At 37.8% G+C, this 19,886-nt stretch overlaps 1 protein-coding gene across 1 annotated transcript in view; it reads right to left on the bottom strand.

Moving 5' to 3' along the window:
* TEX11 (testis expressed 11) overlaps positions 1-19,886 on the bottom strand; it is a 203,865-nt gene that overhangs the window by 122,788 nt on the left and 61,191 nt on the right. Inside the window, exon 9 of the mRNA XM_070365322.1 lies at positions 9,154-9,239. Coding sequence (XP_070221423.1) covers positions 9,154-9,239 — 86 coding nt within the window. The remainder of the gene's footprint in view (positions 1-9,153; positions 9,240-19,886) is intronic.

Below are 19,886 nucleotides of genomic sequence, written 5' to 3'. Positions count from 1 at the left end.
TGATGGAAGCTACTCCAGATGAGTGCTGTCAAGAAAGGAATTAGGCAGTGGGGTGGGGAGATGAGTGAACTATGTGACAGAAATCAAGAGGCACAAGCTTCCAGTTTTAAAATAAATAAGTCATGGAGACATAATGTACAGTATAGGGAATACAGGCAACTAAACTTGTGGTGATCATTTTGTAAGGTACAAAAATATCAAGTCACTATGTTGTACACCTGAAACTGATATAATGTTGAAAGTCAATTATACTCCAATTTAAAACAAAAAGTAAGTGGGAATTCTCTCTTCCTCCAAGTCCTAGACTCAGGCTGCTAGCCTCTCTTATCTTCCCCAGATCTGTGATGCAGAAGTACTATCATGGGCAGGCACAATGAAAGGACTGGGTCTTCCTTTTCCGAACTCAGTTCTCACTCGTAGGCTAAGGGCTCTACCCCTGGTGTTAACAGCTGATCACCTTCACCGAGGCTGGCTCTTGGGGCAGAAGCTCCAGGAATGGAGGGCATACTAAGAAGATTAGGGGCTACCATCTCCACAACGTCTACTGCAGGAGGAGCTACCACACTCCTGCCACCAACTACAGCACTGTGGCACAGTTTCTGCCCAAGGAAAGAAGAAGGCAATAAAGAGGAAGAGCTCAGCATTTCTGCTAAGGGAAATGACTTGAAAACCAAGCAAGGAGAGATTCCTGCCTAAGAGTATAGTCAAAAACAATGGAGATCTTAGCTATTCTTGATTAAGGAGGAGGATATGCATGTGGCGGGGAAGGGGGTATGTGGGAAATCTCTGTACCTTCCTCTCAATGTTGCTATAAACTTAAAACTGTCCTAAAAAAATTCTGTCTTAAAAAAATGAAATCACATTCATTTCTGGGGGGTGAGGGGTGGCGAGTAGTGTTGGAGATTGTGCACATGCCCAAGATTACTCACTCAGGCATGACCAGAGAGAAAGCATATTGGCTACTAGCCCCTGGCTGAATACAGGGCAAAATAATGAATTCACTGAACTGTGAAGACAGTCTTTAAGCCAAACACATAATCCAAAGGAAAGGGTGAAAATCAAACTGGCTAAGTGGGCTTAAAACAACCTTTGACCAACATGAGGTTTATGTTTCCAGATGCAGGGGTGAACCCCAGAGAGCTATGAAAAGACAACAGGAGAAAAACCTCTCAGCAGGGACATTAGAGGTCATATACGGTAAGAAAAACAGACCTCACAGAATTAGTCCAGTCAGGTGAACTAACAAATAGATGACTAAACAATAAAAGAAAAGTAACTACCAGAAAAGAGGGGGATAGGTATTCAAACTTGCCACAATATATTATCCAAAATGTCTAGTTTTCAACAAAATATTATATGACATACAATAGAACAGTGACTCATACAGAGGAATAGGAGAAAGCAATACAAACTGCCTTTGAGAAGTCCTAAACATTATTACACTTATTAGAAAAATACTTCAAAGAAGCTATTGGAGATATGCTCAAAAAGCTTTAGGAAACCATGTTTAAATAATTAAAGGAAGGTATGGTAACAGTGATTCATCATTTAAGAATATATTGATTAAATGATCAAAATAATTTTAAAAAGTACAAATTCTCAAGCTGAAAAGTACAATAATTGAAATGAAAAATTCACTAGAAGAGGCTCAAAGTAGATCTGAGCAGGCAAAAAGAGAATAAACAAACGTGAAGATAGATTGATAGTGATTATAGAAATCTAAATAAAACATAGATGAGAAAAAAAAGAACAATGCCTCAGAGAAATGTGGGACATCATTCAGTTCAGTTCAGTTGCTCAGTTGTGTCCGACTCTTTGCGACTCCATGAATCACAGCACGCCAGGCCTCCCTGTCCATGAGCAACTCCCGGAGTTCACTCAGACTCACGTCCATTGAGTCCGTGATGCCATCCAGCCATCTCATCCTCTGTCGTCCCCTTCTCCTCCTGCCCACAATCCCTCCCAGGATCAGTCTTTTCCAATAAGCACACCAACATAAGCACAATCAGAGTAACAAAATGAGGGAGGCAAGATAAAGGGATAGGAAACATATTCAAAGAAACAATGGCTGAAAATGTCCCAAATTTGATGGAAAAAAAAAAATCTACTTGGTAAAGCATCTGACTTGGAGAAGGAAATGGCAACCCACTCCAGTGTTCTTGTCTGGAGAATCACAGGGACGGGTGGGCTGCCGTCTCTGTGGTCGCACAGAGTCGGACACGACTGAAGTGACTTAGCAGCAAAGCATCTGACTGCAATGCATAAGACCCCCGTTCAATACATAGGTCAGGAAGATCTGCTGGAGAAGGGATAGGCTACCCACTCCAGTATTCTTGGGCTTCCCTTGTGGTTCAGTTGGTAAAGAATCCGTCTGCAATGTGGGAGACTCGGGTTCAATCCCTGGGTTGGGAAGATCCCCTGGAGAAGGGAAAGGCTACCCACTCCAGTATTCTGGCCTGGGGAATTCCATGTACTGTATAGTCCATGGGGTCACAAACAGTCGGTGACGACTGAGTGACTTTCACTTTCACTGTTTTTCACACATTAAGAAGCTTAATAGGCTCCACATAGGATAACACAAAGAAATCCATACTCAGACACATTATGGTCAAATTATTCAAAGAGAAAATACTGAAAACAATACGAGAAAAATGTTTCATCATGTAAAAGGGAATGATACATGTAAAAAGTCAGATTAACAGCTGACTCTTCATCACAAACGATGGGGGCAATGGCAGGGATGACTAATTAAAAAATTATCAACTAAGAACCCTATATTATATATCTAGCTCTTCTGGTAGACCCCAAGGACACCACAGAATATAGCTTCTTAATTATTGAACTAGATGATCTGTAAGAGTTCTCACAGTGATAAAGTGTTATGTGTAATAAATTATCTTATTAAAATTGCTACTATATAATTTGTTGTATTTCCACAAGATGGCGCTAATATATTTCCATTTTCCATCAAAACATGTCTTCTATATGATCATTTCTATAGTTAATAATTTAATCATAGTCTATTATTACATACCCTTAACTTTTCAAAGTACTGTTGTATTATTTATGCTATCTTTATTGCAAGTCATCTACACAAATAATGCTGAACTAATATTTCAGATGGGTAAATCAAAGCACATAGCAGTTACATAAGTGATCCAAGGTCACACATTTCATTAGTAATAGATTTTCTAATGTTAGTTCTATGATCTTTCCCTAGATTGCACTGCCTGATTACAGATAATGGTGTCAAATTCTCAAGGTCTCAGGCTGAGAACAGAAGCAAAATTAAAGCAACGAATATTAAATAGCATTAAAACTGATACAAACTTCCCTTGGGCTCATATACTGAACCATTAATATTTCTGAACACAAGTACATTTATGCATATTTCCTTTGCTGTTTCCCTTACTTCTTATTAGACGACCTTGGCATTATATACTCCTATACAACCATACTAAAAGCTCAATATTGATAAATTAACACTGTCCTTATTGTAAACATAATAACTATATTTTAAAATGATCACAGAAGGACTTCACTGGAAGTCCAATGGTTTAGACTCCATGCTTCCAATGCAGGGGGTGTGGGTTTGATCCCTGGTCAGGGAACTAAGATCCAAAAACGTGCTGCATGGGCAAAAAAAAATTTTTTAACTCAAATGAAAGTCTATTTTTCAAAAAACCATCACAGAACTCTCACGACCCCATGAATCGCAGCACACCAGGCCTCCCTGTCCATCACCAACTCCCGGAGTTCACTCAAACTCATGTGCATAGAGTCAGTGATGCCATGCAGCCATCTCATCCTCTGTCGTCCCCTTCCCCTCCTGCCCCCAATCCCTCCCAGCATCAGTCTTTTCCAGTGAGTCAACTCTTCACATGAGGTGGCCAAAGTACTGGAGTTTCAGCTTCAGCATCATTCCTTCCAAAGAACACCTAGGACTGATCTCCTTTAGGAACACCTAGGACTGGTTGGATCTCCTTGCAGTCTAAGGGACTTGCAAGAGTCTTCTCCAACATCGCAGTTCAAAAGCATCAATTCTTCGGCGCTCAGCCTTCTTCACAGTCCAACTCTCACATCCATACATGACCACTGGAAAAACCATACCCTTGACTAGATGGACCTTTATTGGCAAAGTAATATCTCTGCTTTTCAATATGCTATCTAGGTTGGTCATAACTTTCCTTCCAAGGAGTAAGAGTCTTAATTTAATGGCTGCAATCACCATCTGCAGTGATTTTGGAGCCCAAAAAAATAAAGTCAAACACTGTTTCCCCATCTATTTCCCATGAAGTGGTGGGACCAGATGCCATGATCTTAGTTTTCTGGATGTTGAGCTTTAAGCCAACTTTTTCACTCTCCTCTTCCACTTTCATCAAGAGACTTTTTAGTTCCTTTTCACTTTCTGCCTTAAGGGTGGTATCATCTGCATATCTGAGATTATTGATATTTCTCCCAGCAATCTTGATTGCAGCTTGTGCTTCTTCCAGCCCAGCGTTTCTCATAATGTACTCTGCATATAAGTGAAATAAGCAGGGTGATGATATATAGCCTTGACGTACTCCTTTTCCTATTTGGAACCAGTCTGTTGTTCCATGTCTAGTTCTAACTGTTGCTTCCTGACCTGCATATAGGTTTCTCAAGAGGCAGGTCAGGTGGTCTGGTATTCCCATCTCTTTCAGGATTTTCCAGTTTATTGTGATCCACACAGTCAAAGGCTTTGGCATAGTCAATAAAGCAGAAGTAGATATTTTTCTGGAACTCTTGCTTTTTCGATGATCCAGCAGATGTTGGCAATTTGATCTCTGGTTCCTCTGCCTTTTCTAAAACCAGCTTGAACATCTGGAAGTTCACGGTTCACGTATTGCTGAAGCCTGGCTAGGAGAATTTTGAGCATTACTTTACTAGCGTATGAGATGAGTGCAATTGTGTGGTAGTTTGAACATTCTTTGGCATTGCCTTTCTTTGGGATTGGAATGAAAACTGACCTTTTCCAGTCCTGTGACCACTGCTGAGTTTTCCAAATTTGCTGGCATATTGAGTGCAGCACTTTCACAGCATCATCTTTCAGGATTTGAAATAGCTCAACTGGAATTCCATCACCTCCACTAGCTTTGTTCATAGTGATGCTTTCTAAGGCCCACTTGACTTCACATTCCAGGATGTCTGGCTCTAGGTCAGTGATCACACCATCGTGATTATCTGGGTCATGAAGATCTTTTCTGTACAGTTCTTCTGTGTATTCTTGCCACCTCTTCTTAATATCTTCTGCTCCTAGCTTAAGGATTCCCAATTTCATTCATAATTACAGCAGCCTGTTTTAATCTGTGACATCTCTAATCAGGAGATATAATCCAAAAAGTGTGGAAGAATTCAAGGAAAGCAGCAGCTATTTATGAAGTTTTTTACCAAAAGAAAAGGCTTGGGGGAGACAAAAACTAACAAGGTCCTAAACTGAGATCTGTTAACAAGAACTGAGGGAATGAAAAGGGCTTTATAAACAATACCCACTACCACCCTTTATGTCCTAGGCTTTTACTTCAACAGAATTCTAATACACTATAGCAATTTTGATCTCTTATCCTTTGTGTAAAGATGAGGGGTTTTCCTTTTAGACTGAAGACGTACTTTCAATTTGTACATAACTTCTAGCTTCAGATATTCACTATTTGCAAAAAAGTTAAGACTATAGAAAGTACGCTCACTTTCCATGCCCTCCTTCTACAACAAAATTCACAGAGAAGGGTGCTTAATTAGCAGCTATTTATTCCTGCTTGTATCACCGACTGCTCCCAACTGGTCCCAACATACAGATAATTAAAGTCCAAAGAAAAACTGACCCAAAGACTGGCATTATATGATAAAAGATGTGTTTGTCTCTGTAATATTTTTACCTGGGGAGTCAAGATGTAATCTGCATTTTATTTCATTTTGATAAATTTTGGAATAAACTAGTGTAGTGGCCATATTAGTGCCCGTTATCACCTAGTAATATCAAAAGCTACTGCCATTTATTGAGCAGTTTTTATTTCCAAAGCATGTTACTAAACACTCTACTATATATGCATCATCATAATCAAAAAGTTGGTATCTAAAAATATGTATAACAATGTTGATAACTATATTTGCCTGTTTTTAAACTCATTAAAATACAGTCTTTTTCAAGGCATTTGATAATACCTCACTAAGTTATTTTTATATCCCAAAAAGATGTGGGAAAAAAACTGGAAGATTAAAATAATATATAATAACTAGGCCAAGAATTCAAGCCCTTCCTGTTTTCCTCAATCTCATTCTAGTGACAAGAATACAAAAGAGTCAAAAGATAGTGGTGCTCTACAAAATTTGTTATTATGTAGTTTTGGATGAAAATATGACTGTGGGTCAAATAATGTTCTTAATAATTGTGTGTGTGTGTTTGTATGTGTGTGTGTAAGTCGCTCAGTCATGTCTGACTCTTTGTGACCCCATGGACTATGGAATTCTCTAGGGCTAATAATACAGCCACTAAACATACACTGAAAAACTGATGCTTTTGAAATGTGGTATTGGAAGACTCTTGAGAGTCCCTTGGACTGCAAGGAGATCCAACCAGTCCATCTTCAAGGAAATCAGTCCTGAATATTCATTGGAAGGATTGATGCTGAAGCTGAAACTCCAATACTTTGGCGACCTGATGCGAAGAACTGACCTGACACTGGGAAAGACTGAAGGTGGGAAGAGAAGGGGATGACAGAGGATGACAGAGGATGAGATGGTTGGATGGCATCACCGACTAGATGGACATGAGTTTGAGTAAGCCCCAGGAGTTCGTGATGGACAGGGAAGCCTGGCATGATGCAGTCTATGGGGTCACAAAGAGTCGGACACAACTGAGAGACTGAACTGAACTGAACTGAACTGAAACATATAGTAAAAATCTGATACAGTTAGTTTATGATAGAAATATCAGTCATGTTCTATCACCATCATAGTTTCCTTCTATAAGGTTTTCTTAAAAAGATGATGACAGGTAAGAGGTCAACAATCCATGGCATATATGATAATAACCTACATGTTATGCCACTTCAGCCTAAGTCTACTCTTATAAACCACTTCCTAGAGAATATTCATGTTCATATTTATTCCTGGCATAAACTACAGGCTCACCTCCATAGTGTTAATCTTCCAGAAGCCATCCATGGCACCATAACATCCTTTTTTCTTATTTTGTCCCTCCCATTTCTGTCCCTTTGGCATACTAATCTTTGATAGGTTGATGCCATCTTTCTGAGTGCTCCTCCTTAAAATATTGCCAAATCTTGGAGTAGAACTTACTCTTTATCCACTTTATAAAAAGACTGCTCATTTAAAGGAAACCTGCGGTGTGGAGATTCCTTAAAAAACTGGAAATAGAACTGCCATACGACCCAGCTGGGCATACACACTGAGGAAACCAGAAATGAAAGAGACATGTGTATCCCAATGTTCATCAAGCACTGTTTACAAGAGCCAGGACATGGAAGCAACCTAGATGCCCATCGCCAGACGAATGGATAAGAAAGCTGTGGTACATATACCCAATGGAGTATTACTCAGCCATTAAAAAGAATGCATTTAAATCGGTTCTAATGAGGTGGATGAAACTGGGGCCTATTATACAGAGTGAAGTAAGGCAGAAAGAAAAACACCAATACAGTATATTAATGCACATATATAGAATTTAGAAAGATGGTAACAATGACTCTATATACGAGACAGCAAAAGAGACACAGATGTAAAGAACAGACTTTTGGACTCTGTGGGAAAAGGTGAGGGTGGGATGATCTGAGAGAATAGCACTGAAACATGTATATTACCATATGTGAAATAGATCGCCAGTCCAGGTTCGATGCATGAGACAGGGTGCTCAGGGCTGGTGTACTGGGACAACCCTGAGGGATGGGATGGGGAGGGAGGTGGGAGGGGGGGTTCAGGATAAGGGACACATGTACACCCATGGCTGATTCATGTGAATGTATGGCAAAAACCACTATAATATTGTAAAATAATTAGCCTCCAATTAAAATAAATTAATTTAACCAAATAAGTAAATAAATAAAGGAAACCTGTGGTAAACCTACATTAAACTAGTTAGTTCCTTTGGTATACTTTTAGTAATTCAGTTTATAAAGTGTGATTTATAATAAAAATTGCAGGTATATCCCACTTGTGTGAAGCAGTCTACATTGAGACAAGTATATCTCTTATAACTGCATAAGCCTGTTCTGTCATAGTTCTTTATAGAGTTTAATCAATCTGTGGGCCCAAAAAAGTCTTTTATACAAACTATTTGAATAAATATTTTATTAGAAATATATATGCCTGTGAGGACTATAATCTTAATGATATTTCTATTTATTTCATTAATGGCAAATGTAATTTTCACTAGTTAAACTAACAGGAGGCTATCTCCAAATAACTATAATTAACTCGATACTCAGAGAAGGGAAACATTTAGTGAATTAATTTAATATATTTTACCCCATAATCCCCTGATATTCAAAGCACTTTATGTAACATCTACAGAAAAATGTTTTTCACAAAAATTCATTTAACCAGCAATTACTGAGTATCTACCATGTGTCAGAACCTGTACTGGGCATAGGTATTAAGTGAAACACAGGATTCTTGCATATGAGTGCTACATTTTTTCACTATTCCTTTTATATTTCCAGATTCAACACAATAGTACAAATCTTAGTATAGTAATAAGCATATAATAAGTGCTTAATATATATTTACTTGAATATTGTTAAAATACCAAAATTCATTTAAGAATAATAATTTTAGCTGATCTTCCTATTTACCCACCTGCCCTTATACTCTTGGGTAGCAGACACCAATATATACACCAAAGCAAAAAATAAAGTTTTCCATATTCTTGTTGGAAATACAAAGGAGGAATGGACACAGAAGATGCTCTTTATGTTAGTATTAAGAATAGAATATACTTTTCTATCAACTGGAAACATACAAGAATAAACAATACATGTTAAAAGAGTAAATAAATTTAGCATGTTGGCTTTTGAAATCAGAAAATATTTAAACTTCCAAAGTACCCCATGCTAAGTATTAACTGAACTCTATGATAATAATCCTGAATTTACATTCATTATTTTTTTATATTACCTAAGCCAGAAACAACTTTCTTCATATTTATTCTCCCTGTAGGTTTGTAGTCCAAAGTTGTAACAGACAGTATGAAGATAACAAACCTGCAATATAAAAAACAAATAAACAAGATATGTCAGATTTGTGATTCTTTTAACATTAAAAAATTTATGGCATTTCAGAGTCTTTAAGACATAGTAAGTATTCTGTACATCAAAATAACCAATAACCCACTCATCCTTGGGCTTCCCTGATAGCTCAGTTGGTAAAGAATCTGCCTGCAATGCAGGAGACCCCGGTTCAATTCGTGGGTCGGGCAGATCCAATGGAGAAGGGATAGGCTATCCACTCCAGTACTCTTGGGCTTCCCTTGTGGGTCAGCTGGTAAAGAATCTGGCTGCAATGCGGGAGACCTGGGTTCGATCCCTGGGTTGGGAAGATCCCCTGGAGAAGGGAAAGGCTACCCACTCCAGTATTCTGGCTTGGAGAATTACATGGACTGTATATAGTCCATGGGGTCACAAAGAGTCGGACACGACTGAGCAACTTTCACCTTCACTCATCCTTAACAAAACTTCTCAATTTATATAAAGAGGAGCTAAAAGTATTCAGGGTGTGGCATGAGTTACATATGGAAAAGTAATAATTACTAGTTGAACTTGAAAGGTTCTTTGTAACAGAAAATGGGGAAACCAATCATTGCCCAGCAAAAGAACAGGCCTCTGTAGGCTGCCAGATTTTTTAAAAAGCATTAGAAAAGAGTATATGCAAAGAAAACAAAATCACTACTGAAGGGGGAAAAAATGAATATCTTTCAAAATTAAGACAATTAAAAATAATTCTACAGTTCAAAGCACTATCTAGTCATAAGACTTATCTAGAAATAATTAATTTGGGGCTTCCCAAGTGGCTCATTGGTGAAGAATCTGCCTGCCAATGTAGGAGACACATGTTTGATTCCTGATTCAGGAAGGCTCATGTGCCTCGGAGCAACTAAGCCGTTGTGCCACAACTCTAGAGCCCAGGAGCCACATCTACTGAGTCCACATGCCACAACTACTGAAGCCTGCGCACCCTAGAACCCGTGCTCTGAAACAAGAGAAGCTCCCACATTGAGAAGCCCATGCACCACAGCTAGACAGTAGCCCCCACTTGCTGCAATGAGATAAAAGCCCACACAGCAATGAAGACCCAGAACAGCCAAAATAAATAAAATTATTTTTTTAAAGAATTAATGTGTCTCTTAATAACAACAAAAATTTTCTTTACCTAAATTACAACTGAGATAAAAGTAGAAACAATATGTGAATGATGCCATAGGAAAATACTCTTACAGATTATTAACCAGCATCTCAGTCCTTGTATCAACAATGTCATATCTTATAGAATTTGGTGGCAGATTCATTTTGATATTTGGCAAAACTAATACAATTATGTAAAGTTTAAAAATAAAATTAAAAATACTGGGAAATGGCATAAAAGAAAAAATTTAATTCTAATAATTTATCCAAATATTCCCCCAGTATTTATAGAAATCATCTATCCAGAATCTGTCATACCCATATAAAGGAATCTTTTGTATAAGTTTTACCTGAGTAAGACTACAGAGGCAGATCCTGAGGCAAGTTATTCATAAGGAATATGTAAACAGCTGTCTTGCTTCAAATATGTTTCCCTTTGAAATTTTGTACAGTACATTAAGAAAGCAGAAGTTCAATATGCGTGCCTGAGTACATCAGACCTACTGTATATTTAAATCCAAACTAAAGAATAGTCTTGGTAATGTGGGCCTGGCAAGAAACCAGAAGTATTTAAATGCATTCTCAACATTTTAACAGAAAAAGCTTAACTCATTACATGCCCCAGATCCCATAGGTGCACACAGGGCCACACCAATTATACAGCTATACTGGAATAATGCAGCTTGTACCCACTTGCTGCAGAAAGGCTTGCAACTAACTTATACAGAGAAAAATGGAAAGTAAAACTTTTGATGAACATTAAATATACTGAGTCTTTATCCAATTTCCTCAGTGTTTTCTTTTTTTCTGCCCTCACAATTCTTTCAAGTGTACTTACATTAAATGCTACTTTCTAGGGGAGAAAAGAATACCAAATAATAACAAATTTATAAGACCAAACCTTGTTGTTTTTGTTGTGGTTTGGTCACTAAGTCATGTCCAACTGTTTTGTGACCACATGGACCATAGCCTGCCAAGCTCCTCTGTCCATGGGATTTTCCAGGCAAAAATACTGGAGTGGGTTGCAATTTCCTTCTCCAGGGGATTGTCCCAACCCAAGAATCAAACTCACAGCTCAGATTCTTTACCACTGAGCTACCTGTGAAGCTCAAGACCAAACCTACAAAATACTAAAATATCTAACATTTTAAATACACTAATTTAGTATAATAAATATACTAAGAGATCTGTAACATATTTCACTGTAATGATCAAAAAATCTTTTAATTATCAATAATGTTCCCTTCACTCATTCATTTATATAATAAACAATATTATAAATAAAATAAAAATATTTATGAATAATAAATATTTACTAAACATGTTCTATCTATAATGTGAGGGTGTTAGTCGCTCAACTGTGTCCAACTCTTTGTGACCCCATGGACTGGGGTCTGCCAGGCTCCTCTATCCATGGGATTTTCCAAGCAAGAATACTGGAGTGGGTTGCCATTCCCTTATCCAGGGGATCTTCCTGACCCAGGGATCGAACCCAGGTCTCCCACATTTCAGGCAGACTCTTTACCATCTGAGCCACTAGGGAATTTCTATGAAAGTGAAAGTGAAGTCACTCAGTTGTGTCCGACTCTTTGCAACCCCGTGGACTGTAGCCCACCAGGCTCCTCCGTCCATGGGATTCTACAGGCAAAAATACTGGAGTGGGTTGCCATTTCCTTCTCCAGGGGATCTTCCTGACCCAGGGATCGAACCCAGGTCTCGAACCCAGGGAATATCTATAATATTAGGCAATATTAAAGATACATCAATGAACAAAACAGACAAAGATCCCTATCCTCATGAAATATTTATAATGGGGTATTAAATACTAAGATCTATACAAATATCTCTTTTAAAAATACTTTCCTAGCCTTCCATGCAGTGGTAACATCTCACTTTGCAAGTAATATACAATTGCAAGTAATACAAAGATGGTAGATCTGTAAGTCTATTGTATATTGGTCATATAGAAATGGACTTATGAGACTAGAACTATGGAATCTCTAGAACCTCTAGCCACTGTTACATCTCTGGCCCAGAAATGACAGATCCAACCAAATACCTACTTTACAATGCCAAGATTAGACTATACAGATGATTTTTAAAACTCACTTAGATACTGCTGCTAAAAATGACTTTGATCACTAACTTTTGAGTTCAATACAAGACTTTTTATTTTTAATTAACCAGATAATTTCATTTCTGTATATTACTTTGTAAATTAGATTCTTAAAATAGAGAAAAAGCAGACCTATTATTTTCATTCCAAGCTATTTTCCTTTGTGATTTTGTTGTCTTTTAAACATTTATAGATCATGCATTTTTACATTTTGTTAAAGTATAATAGTGTAGCAATAATTAAATGATAATTGCTTGACTGCCGGGGTCCAGCCCCGGCTGATCCAGAGTATTTGAAGGGGAGACGGCGTCGGCAACTATTTAAATATTCATCAAAGATATAGAGAGTAATAGAATGAGGATAGCTCAGCAGGAAAATTCAGTGGAGAAAAGAGGCAGAGTAGCTTGGTTTATGCAGAAAATCAATATAACCTGTGACACCAGGTTATCTCTGACCACGGAGGCCACAGGCGCCCTCTCAAATAGCGGAAGGTGCCACACCTTAGACACCTTCTCGAGTGGGTCTTAGAAGCGCAGGCAAATAAATGGTCGCAGAGGACCTCTGAGCTCCAGATGGAGACTCAGCTGGAAATTGAGGAGAAGAATGACATGGGGAGACCAAGCTTTGGTGAGCAAAGCCCATAGCTTTATTTTCAACAGGGGTTTTTATACCCTAAGTTACACATAGAGGATAATAGGGGATGTGAAATCATGCAAAGTCAGCAGTCTTTGATCCTTATCAAAAACTAGGGTTTCTTTCCTACAAACTTATCGTATACAAATGGTTTAGGTGATTTACATCATCTTCTGGCCAGAAGGCCTATTAACATTTTATGACTCTTGACAAAGGTTTGTCAACCTTAAGACTTATTTTCTCTAAGAGTAATTATTTTAAGGTTTGGCGCCATCTTCTGAAGGTGTTAGATAAAACTGCATTCCTATAGGGCAGAAGTGCAATGGGTTTACAACAAAGGAAAGAATTTATTACCTTAAGGGTCTAAAGTTGTTAACACCAAGGCCACTACTTATTTTTTCTACATACCAAGTATATTAATTAATACACATTCAAGGATACAATACAAGGGATGTGGAAACTTGGCAGCAAGCACTGGCTCATCAATGAAATCTTTTACTAGTTTTATTCTGACAGTTTCTAACTCTCTGAGAGGCTCTAAGCTATTTGAATATCTTAAGCTTCCCGTGGCTCTCTCGAGGCTGGGAGACTGTAAACAATCATATGCATAGCTGTAGGAGTCTGGGTAAACTTGTCAGGAGAGTTAGAGAGCTATCTGAGGGGTTTAGATTTAAACACTCCTAATGCCCAGGAACTTTATTAATTGGAGCTGTAAGTTAACTCTTTGTCAGAGAGAGTGAGATGGTGGTGGGGGACAGCCCCCAGTAAAGTCAGAGGGGAGAGCACAAAGCAATAAAGTAGGCAGACTCTGGTTTTTTGGGGGTAGATGCTCGAGAATATCCAGGGGGACTCCTGAGGCTCGATCCCGCCTTTGCGTATGCCGAGCCTCCTTCCTCATAACCTCTGTCACGAGTGGAGTGCCTCTCGCCAGCTCCCGGCACCTGACTTTCTTCCTTAATGGCTTTAGGACATGTATCTTCCAATCCCTCCCTTACTCAGCTTTCTCTAACCCTCAGATATCTCAGTAATAATAAACTCATTAGTCATTAGTTACTTCTCTTGGTGCTCTAAGAAAAAATTTTCCAAACACTTTATTTCTTTGCCTCTAAACAACAATACAGCAGTACCTTCTGCCATTATGTCAACATCTTAGATAATTCTTAATCTAGTTTTGGGATACAGGAAGGATGTATCAGAAAACAAGAAAGGTGGCTTATATAATTCATTAACTCCTTTTAAGTGACTAACACTACAGTTAGCTCCTCTCCAACCTTTATCTGGTCATTTCCTCTCGCAAGACTTCTTGCCCTAGATTTTCAAGTCTCATCTAAATCTTAAGTTCATCAAAAGCACACAAAACAATTTCATTGACCTTTAGAATGAAAATATTTCTAACAGTATAGCTTTATCAATCATCTTCTAAATATAAACTCTTAACTATGAACTTCAAGGTCTTTTACTGGTAGCCCCATTCTGACAAAGGCATAGTTAATTACTTTTCTGTTACATATCCTCGAAACCTCTAATTCAGTCTATCCCCTGCCCTCTACATTTGCTTTTCTCTTTATCAACTCTAACTCTGAGCAAGATACCACAAGTTTCCTTTCCCTAACCACTACCTGAGTCTCCTTTCATATTTTTCAATATCCAGTTCACTGTCCATTTACTCTACAAAGCATGTTAAAGAGAAGTCTCTATCCTCTACTAATTTATAACGTCAAATAGATAGCAACAAAGATAATGACAAAAGAAGCAGATAGTAAAAAACATGCAAATGCAAACAATCCAAGAAATTTTACAGATAAAATTATCAGAATTCACAAGATTTCAGAGAAGTTGTTGATATTAAACAAACATTTAAAAGCATCTGCAATGACAACCAACTCAACAATGTAAACTTTAAGATATCACTATCCCTGGTGGCTCAGATGGTAAAGAATCTGCCTGCAATGTGGGAGAGCTGGGTTTGATCCTTGAATCAGGAAGATCCCCTGGAGAAAGCAATGGCTACCCACTCCAGTATTCTTGCCTGGGGAATTCCATGGATAGAAGAGGCTACAGTCCATGGGATCCCAAAGAGTCAGAAATGACTGAGCAACACACACACACACACACACATGACAACAGTTTATTGTCAAATATCTTTATGAAGAAAATTGACTCTATAAGGAATATGGAAGAATAAAAGGCCCAGAACAGCTAAAACAATGCTGAAGAAGAATAAAGTTAAAGAACTTATGCTATCAAGACTACTGAATTGAATAACGCCCGCCTCCCAAAATTCAGGTCCATCTGGAACCAGTGAATGTCTTTATTTGGAAATAGGGTCTTTGTAGTGTCATCAAGGAAAACTGGATTAGGGTGTATCCTAAATCCAACAGGACTGTCTTTATAATGGCAGCACTCAAAAATAATACGGATAAAATGCAATTTTAAAAATGTTCATTTAACCCACAGGAAGGTGGGAAAATTAAACATGAAATAAAAAACAGAGAAAACAAAAAAGCCAGCATTACATTCCTGTTAAAAATGTCAGACTGAGCACACACAATTACCTCTGCTCCCTCCTAACACCCCAGTAAAATGACAATAAAAGAAAACTTACTAGCTGTGGTAAAAAGCACATAACAAAATGTACCATCTCTATCATTTTTAAGTGTACTATTTGGTAGTGTTATAGACTATACTCATATTGCTGTGTAACAGATCTCCAGAATTATTTCATCTTCCAAAACTGAAACTCTTTACCCACTGATTAATAACCCTTCATTTGCCCCTGCCAAAACCACTGGCAATCACAATTCTATTTTCTCTTCCTGTGAGTTTGACTACTTTAGATATTTCATATAAGGGAAATCATAAAGTACTTGGATTTTGTGACTGTTATTTCACTTAGTATAGCATCCTCAAGGCTCATCCATGTTGTAGTAGTTTATCAGAGCTCTTTCCTTTTTAAGAGTAAATAATATTTCACTGTGTTTTTTGCAATCTACTCATTTGTCAATTAACACTTGTGTTGCTTCTACCTCTTGTGAATAATGATGCAAGGAACATGGGTGTGCAAGTATTTCTTCAAAAACCTGCTTTCAGTTCTATTGGACATATACCCAGAATGGGATTGCTGGCTTATACAGTGATTCTATTTTTTGAAGAACTGTCATACTGTTTTCTATAGAATCTACATCAGTTTACAATCTCCACATCCAATTTCTCCACATCCTTATCAACATCTGTTATTTTGTTGTTTTGACTGTCCTGTAGTGTGAGGCAATATCTCATTGTGATTTTGATTTCCTTTTCCCCAATGATTAGTGATAGTCGCATCTTTTCATATGCTTGTTGGCCATGTATATCTTTGGAGAAATATCTGTTCTGGTTCTTTGTTTTTTGTTGTTGTGGAAATTCTTTGTGTATTTTGGATATTAACCACTTATCAGAAATATATGACTTGCAAATATTTTCCCATTTCATAGGTTGGCTTTTCACCCTGTTGATTGTTTCCTTTGATGTACATAAGTTTTAAACTTAATGTTGTCACTTTTGTTCATTTTTGCTTTTGCTGCCCATGCTTCTGGTGCATATCTAAGAAATCACTGCCAAATCCAATGTCATAAGGTTTTTCTCCTATGTTTTCTTCTAGGAATTTTATAGTTTTAACTCTTACATTTAGATTCTTCAATCTACTTTGAGTTAACTTTTGTATATGGTGTAAGCTATGGCTCCAACTTCATTCTCTGCATTTATATATTTATATAGTTTTCCCACAGCCATTTGTTGGAGAGACTGCTGTTTCCCCACTGAGTGGCCTTGGCATACCTATTGAAGATCATTTGACTATATACACAAGAGTTTATTTCTAGGCTCTCTACTCTGTTTTATTAGCCTCCATGTCTATCTTTATGTCAGTACCACAGTGTTTAGATTGTTTTCGCCTTACAATATGCTTTGAAATCAAGACGTATGAGGCCTCCAAATTTACTCTTCATTTTCAAGATTGTTTTACCTATTCAAGTTCCCTTGAAATTCCGTACAAATTTTAGGATGGTTTTTCTATTTCTGCAAAACATGTCATTGAGATTATGATAGGGATGACATTGAGGTTGTAGATAGTTTTGAGCAGTATGGATATTGTAACAATAGTAAGCCTTCTAAGTCATAAACATGCGATGTTTTTCCATGTATTTGTGTCTGCTTTAATTTCTTCCATCAGTTTTTTAAAAAGTTTTCAGTGTACAAGTCTTTCACCTCCTTGGGTAAATTTATTCTTCACTATTCCATTCTTCTGATGCTATTAAGTTAAAAAAAATACAAATAGACTAGGATAAAGACAATATGATGGCAGACCAAGACCAATGTAATTTTGGAAGCTAGAAAAGAGATGGTAAATTAGTAAATGACCTAATAGACATGAGAAAGCAGAATGCTATGCTAGCAATAGGGAAATCTGAAAATCCAGTTTATATTTCTAAATCCTCCTCCAAAATTTAGCAGTTAGCACCCCAGGTACATTACAAAAGTGGAGCTAAAAATAGGAGGATTGGTTAAAAGTCTCTTTAAAAAGGAGTTAGACCTCAAGTCTCTTTCCTCACTCCATCAGACAAGCAATTATCCTTCCATGATCCTACCAACAGACTACAGGGGGCAAAACTGAAGGCCTCTGAACTTGGAAAGATGAGGCACAGTTGAGAATAAGGGTGCTATAGTGAAAAGAGGATGCTCAAGTAAAAATTTACACATTGACTATCAAGACCCAAGTCTGTTTCCTCCTCCTTGACTCCAGAACCCAGGAGGCCAGGTATTGATTCACTAAGGAGTAGTCTGGAAGAGGAATTTGACCAACCCAAGAGAAAAGAAACAAGGACACTGAAATCAGCAAAGAGGTCATCTTGCAAATCAGCTCATCCAGAACATCTTACAGAGAGAACCCAGAGCTTCCAATGAGATCTTTAGTGTTTTGTTATTATTATAAATGTAAGCATCCAGTGATAATCAAAGGCAGAGACAAAACACATGCATACATACATACAGGAAAAAAAATCACCTTGGAGAAAACAGATGCAGAGAAAAAAACAGGGGAGATGAATCTATCAATATCTTCTGAGAGAGAATAAAATATTGCAACCCTGAAGTAAGAACAAGATGCTATGAAAACAGAATATTCATAAAAATAAAAGGAGCTTTTGGAAGTTAAAAGCATGATATCAAAATGAAAAATTCATGAGAACACTTAGAAAATAAAACTGAGAAAATCACCTAAATAGTAAAATAAAATGAAAAGGACATGGAAAACAGGTAAGAAAATATAGAACATTAAGAAACTAATCTAGGAAATCTAACATCTTAAAACAAGCACTCTTGAAACAGAAAATAGAGAAGAGTACATCAACAAAATGAGTAACTAAGAAAACAGAATTACTACATTGAAATGGATTTTTCAAGTGCCCATAAAAATTAATACAAAAAGATACACACCAAGACACTTCATGAAATTTTAAAACACTGGATACAAGACGACTCATTTCTAATTAAGAGAGAAAAAGCACAGTGGTTAAGAGCAAGGACACTGGAGTATCACTAAATTTGAATCCAGTTTTCAGCACTTACTGCATATCCTTGGTCAAGCTCCTAAAACCCTTTAAAAAATTACCTCAGTCATCATCTGTATGATGGGGAAAATAATATTCATTCTACAAGGTTGTCACAAGGTTACTGTGAAGGTTAAATGAATTCATATTTACAAAATGCTGAGAATCATGCCTGGCACATAGTAATGGTACATCAGTGTTGGTTATCCTCATTATGCAAATTTCCAAAGCAAAAAATCATGTTTTATACAAAAGATGAAGAATCAGAAGAGTGAGTGACATCAGAGAAAATGACACAGTAGGGAACTCCAAGGATCTGGCCTTCGAAAGAAACACTAACAAAAGTAATTTTTTAACTGCCAGAAAAGAAGCGTTGCTGCTGCTGCTGCTAAGTCACTTCAGTAGTGTCCGACTCTGTGAGACCCCATAGACAGCAGCCCACCAGGTTCCCCCATCCCTGGGATTCTCCAGGCAAGAACACTGGAGTGGCTTGCCATTTCCTTCTCCAATGCATGAAAGTGAAAAGTGAAAGTGAAATCACTCAGTCGTGTCTGACTCTTAGCGACCCCATGGACTGTAGCCTACCAGGATCCTCTGTCCATGGGATTCTCCAGGCAAGAATACTGGAGTGGGTTGCCATTTCCTTCTCCAAAGATCACAGCATCCAGTCCCATTACTTCATGGCAAATAAGTGAGGAAACAATGGAAATAGTGGCATATTTTATTTTCCTGGGCTCCAAAATCACTGCAGACAGTGACTGCAGCCATGAAATTAAAAGATGTTTCCTTATTGGGAAAAAAGCTATGATAACCCTAGACAGCATATTAAAAAGCAGAGATACCACTTTGCCAACAAAGGTCCACATAGTCAAAGCTATGGTTTTTCCAGCAGCCATGTATGGATGTAAGAGTTGAACCATAAAAAAGGCTGAAGGTAAAAGTGAAAGTCAGTCATGTTCAACTCTTTCATTCTTAGGTCAGAATACTGGAGTGGGTAGCCTTCCCTTCTCCAGGCCATCTTTCCCACCCAGGGAACAAACCCAGGTCTCCCACATTGCAGGCAGATTCTTTACCAGCTGAGCCACAAGGGAAGCCCAAGAATACTAGAGTGGGTAGCCTATCCCTTCTCAAGCAAATGTTCCTGACCCAGGAATCAAACCAGGATCTCTTGCATTG

The sequence above is a fragment of the Bos mutus genome, chromosome X, assembly GCF_027580195.1.
Source record: "Bos mutus isolate GX-2022 chromosome X, NWIPB_WYAK_1.1, whole genome shotgun sequence".
Classification (NCBI taxonomy): Eukaryota; Metazoa; Chordata; class Mammalia; order Artiodactyla; family Bovidae; genus Bos; species Bos mutus.
The sequence above is the reverse complement of the archived record's forward strand: the minus strand, read 5'-3'. Positions and strand labels throughout refer to the sequence as shown.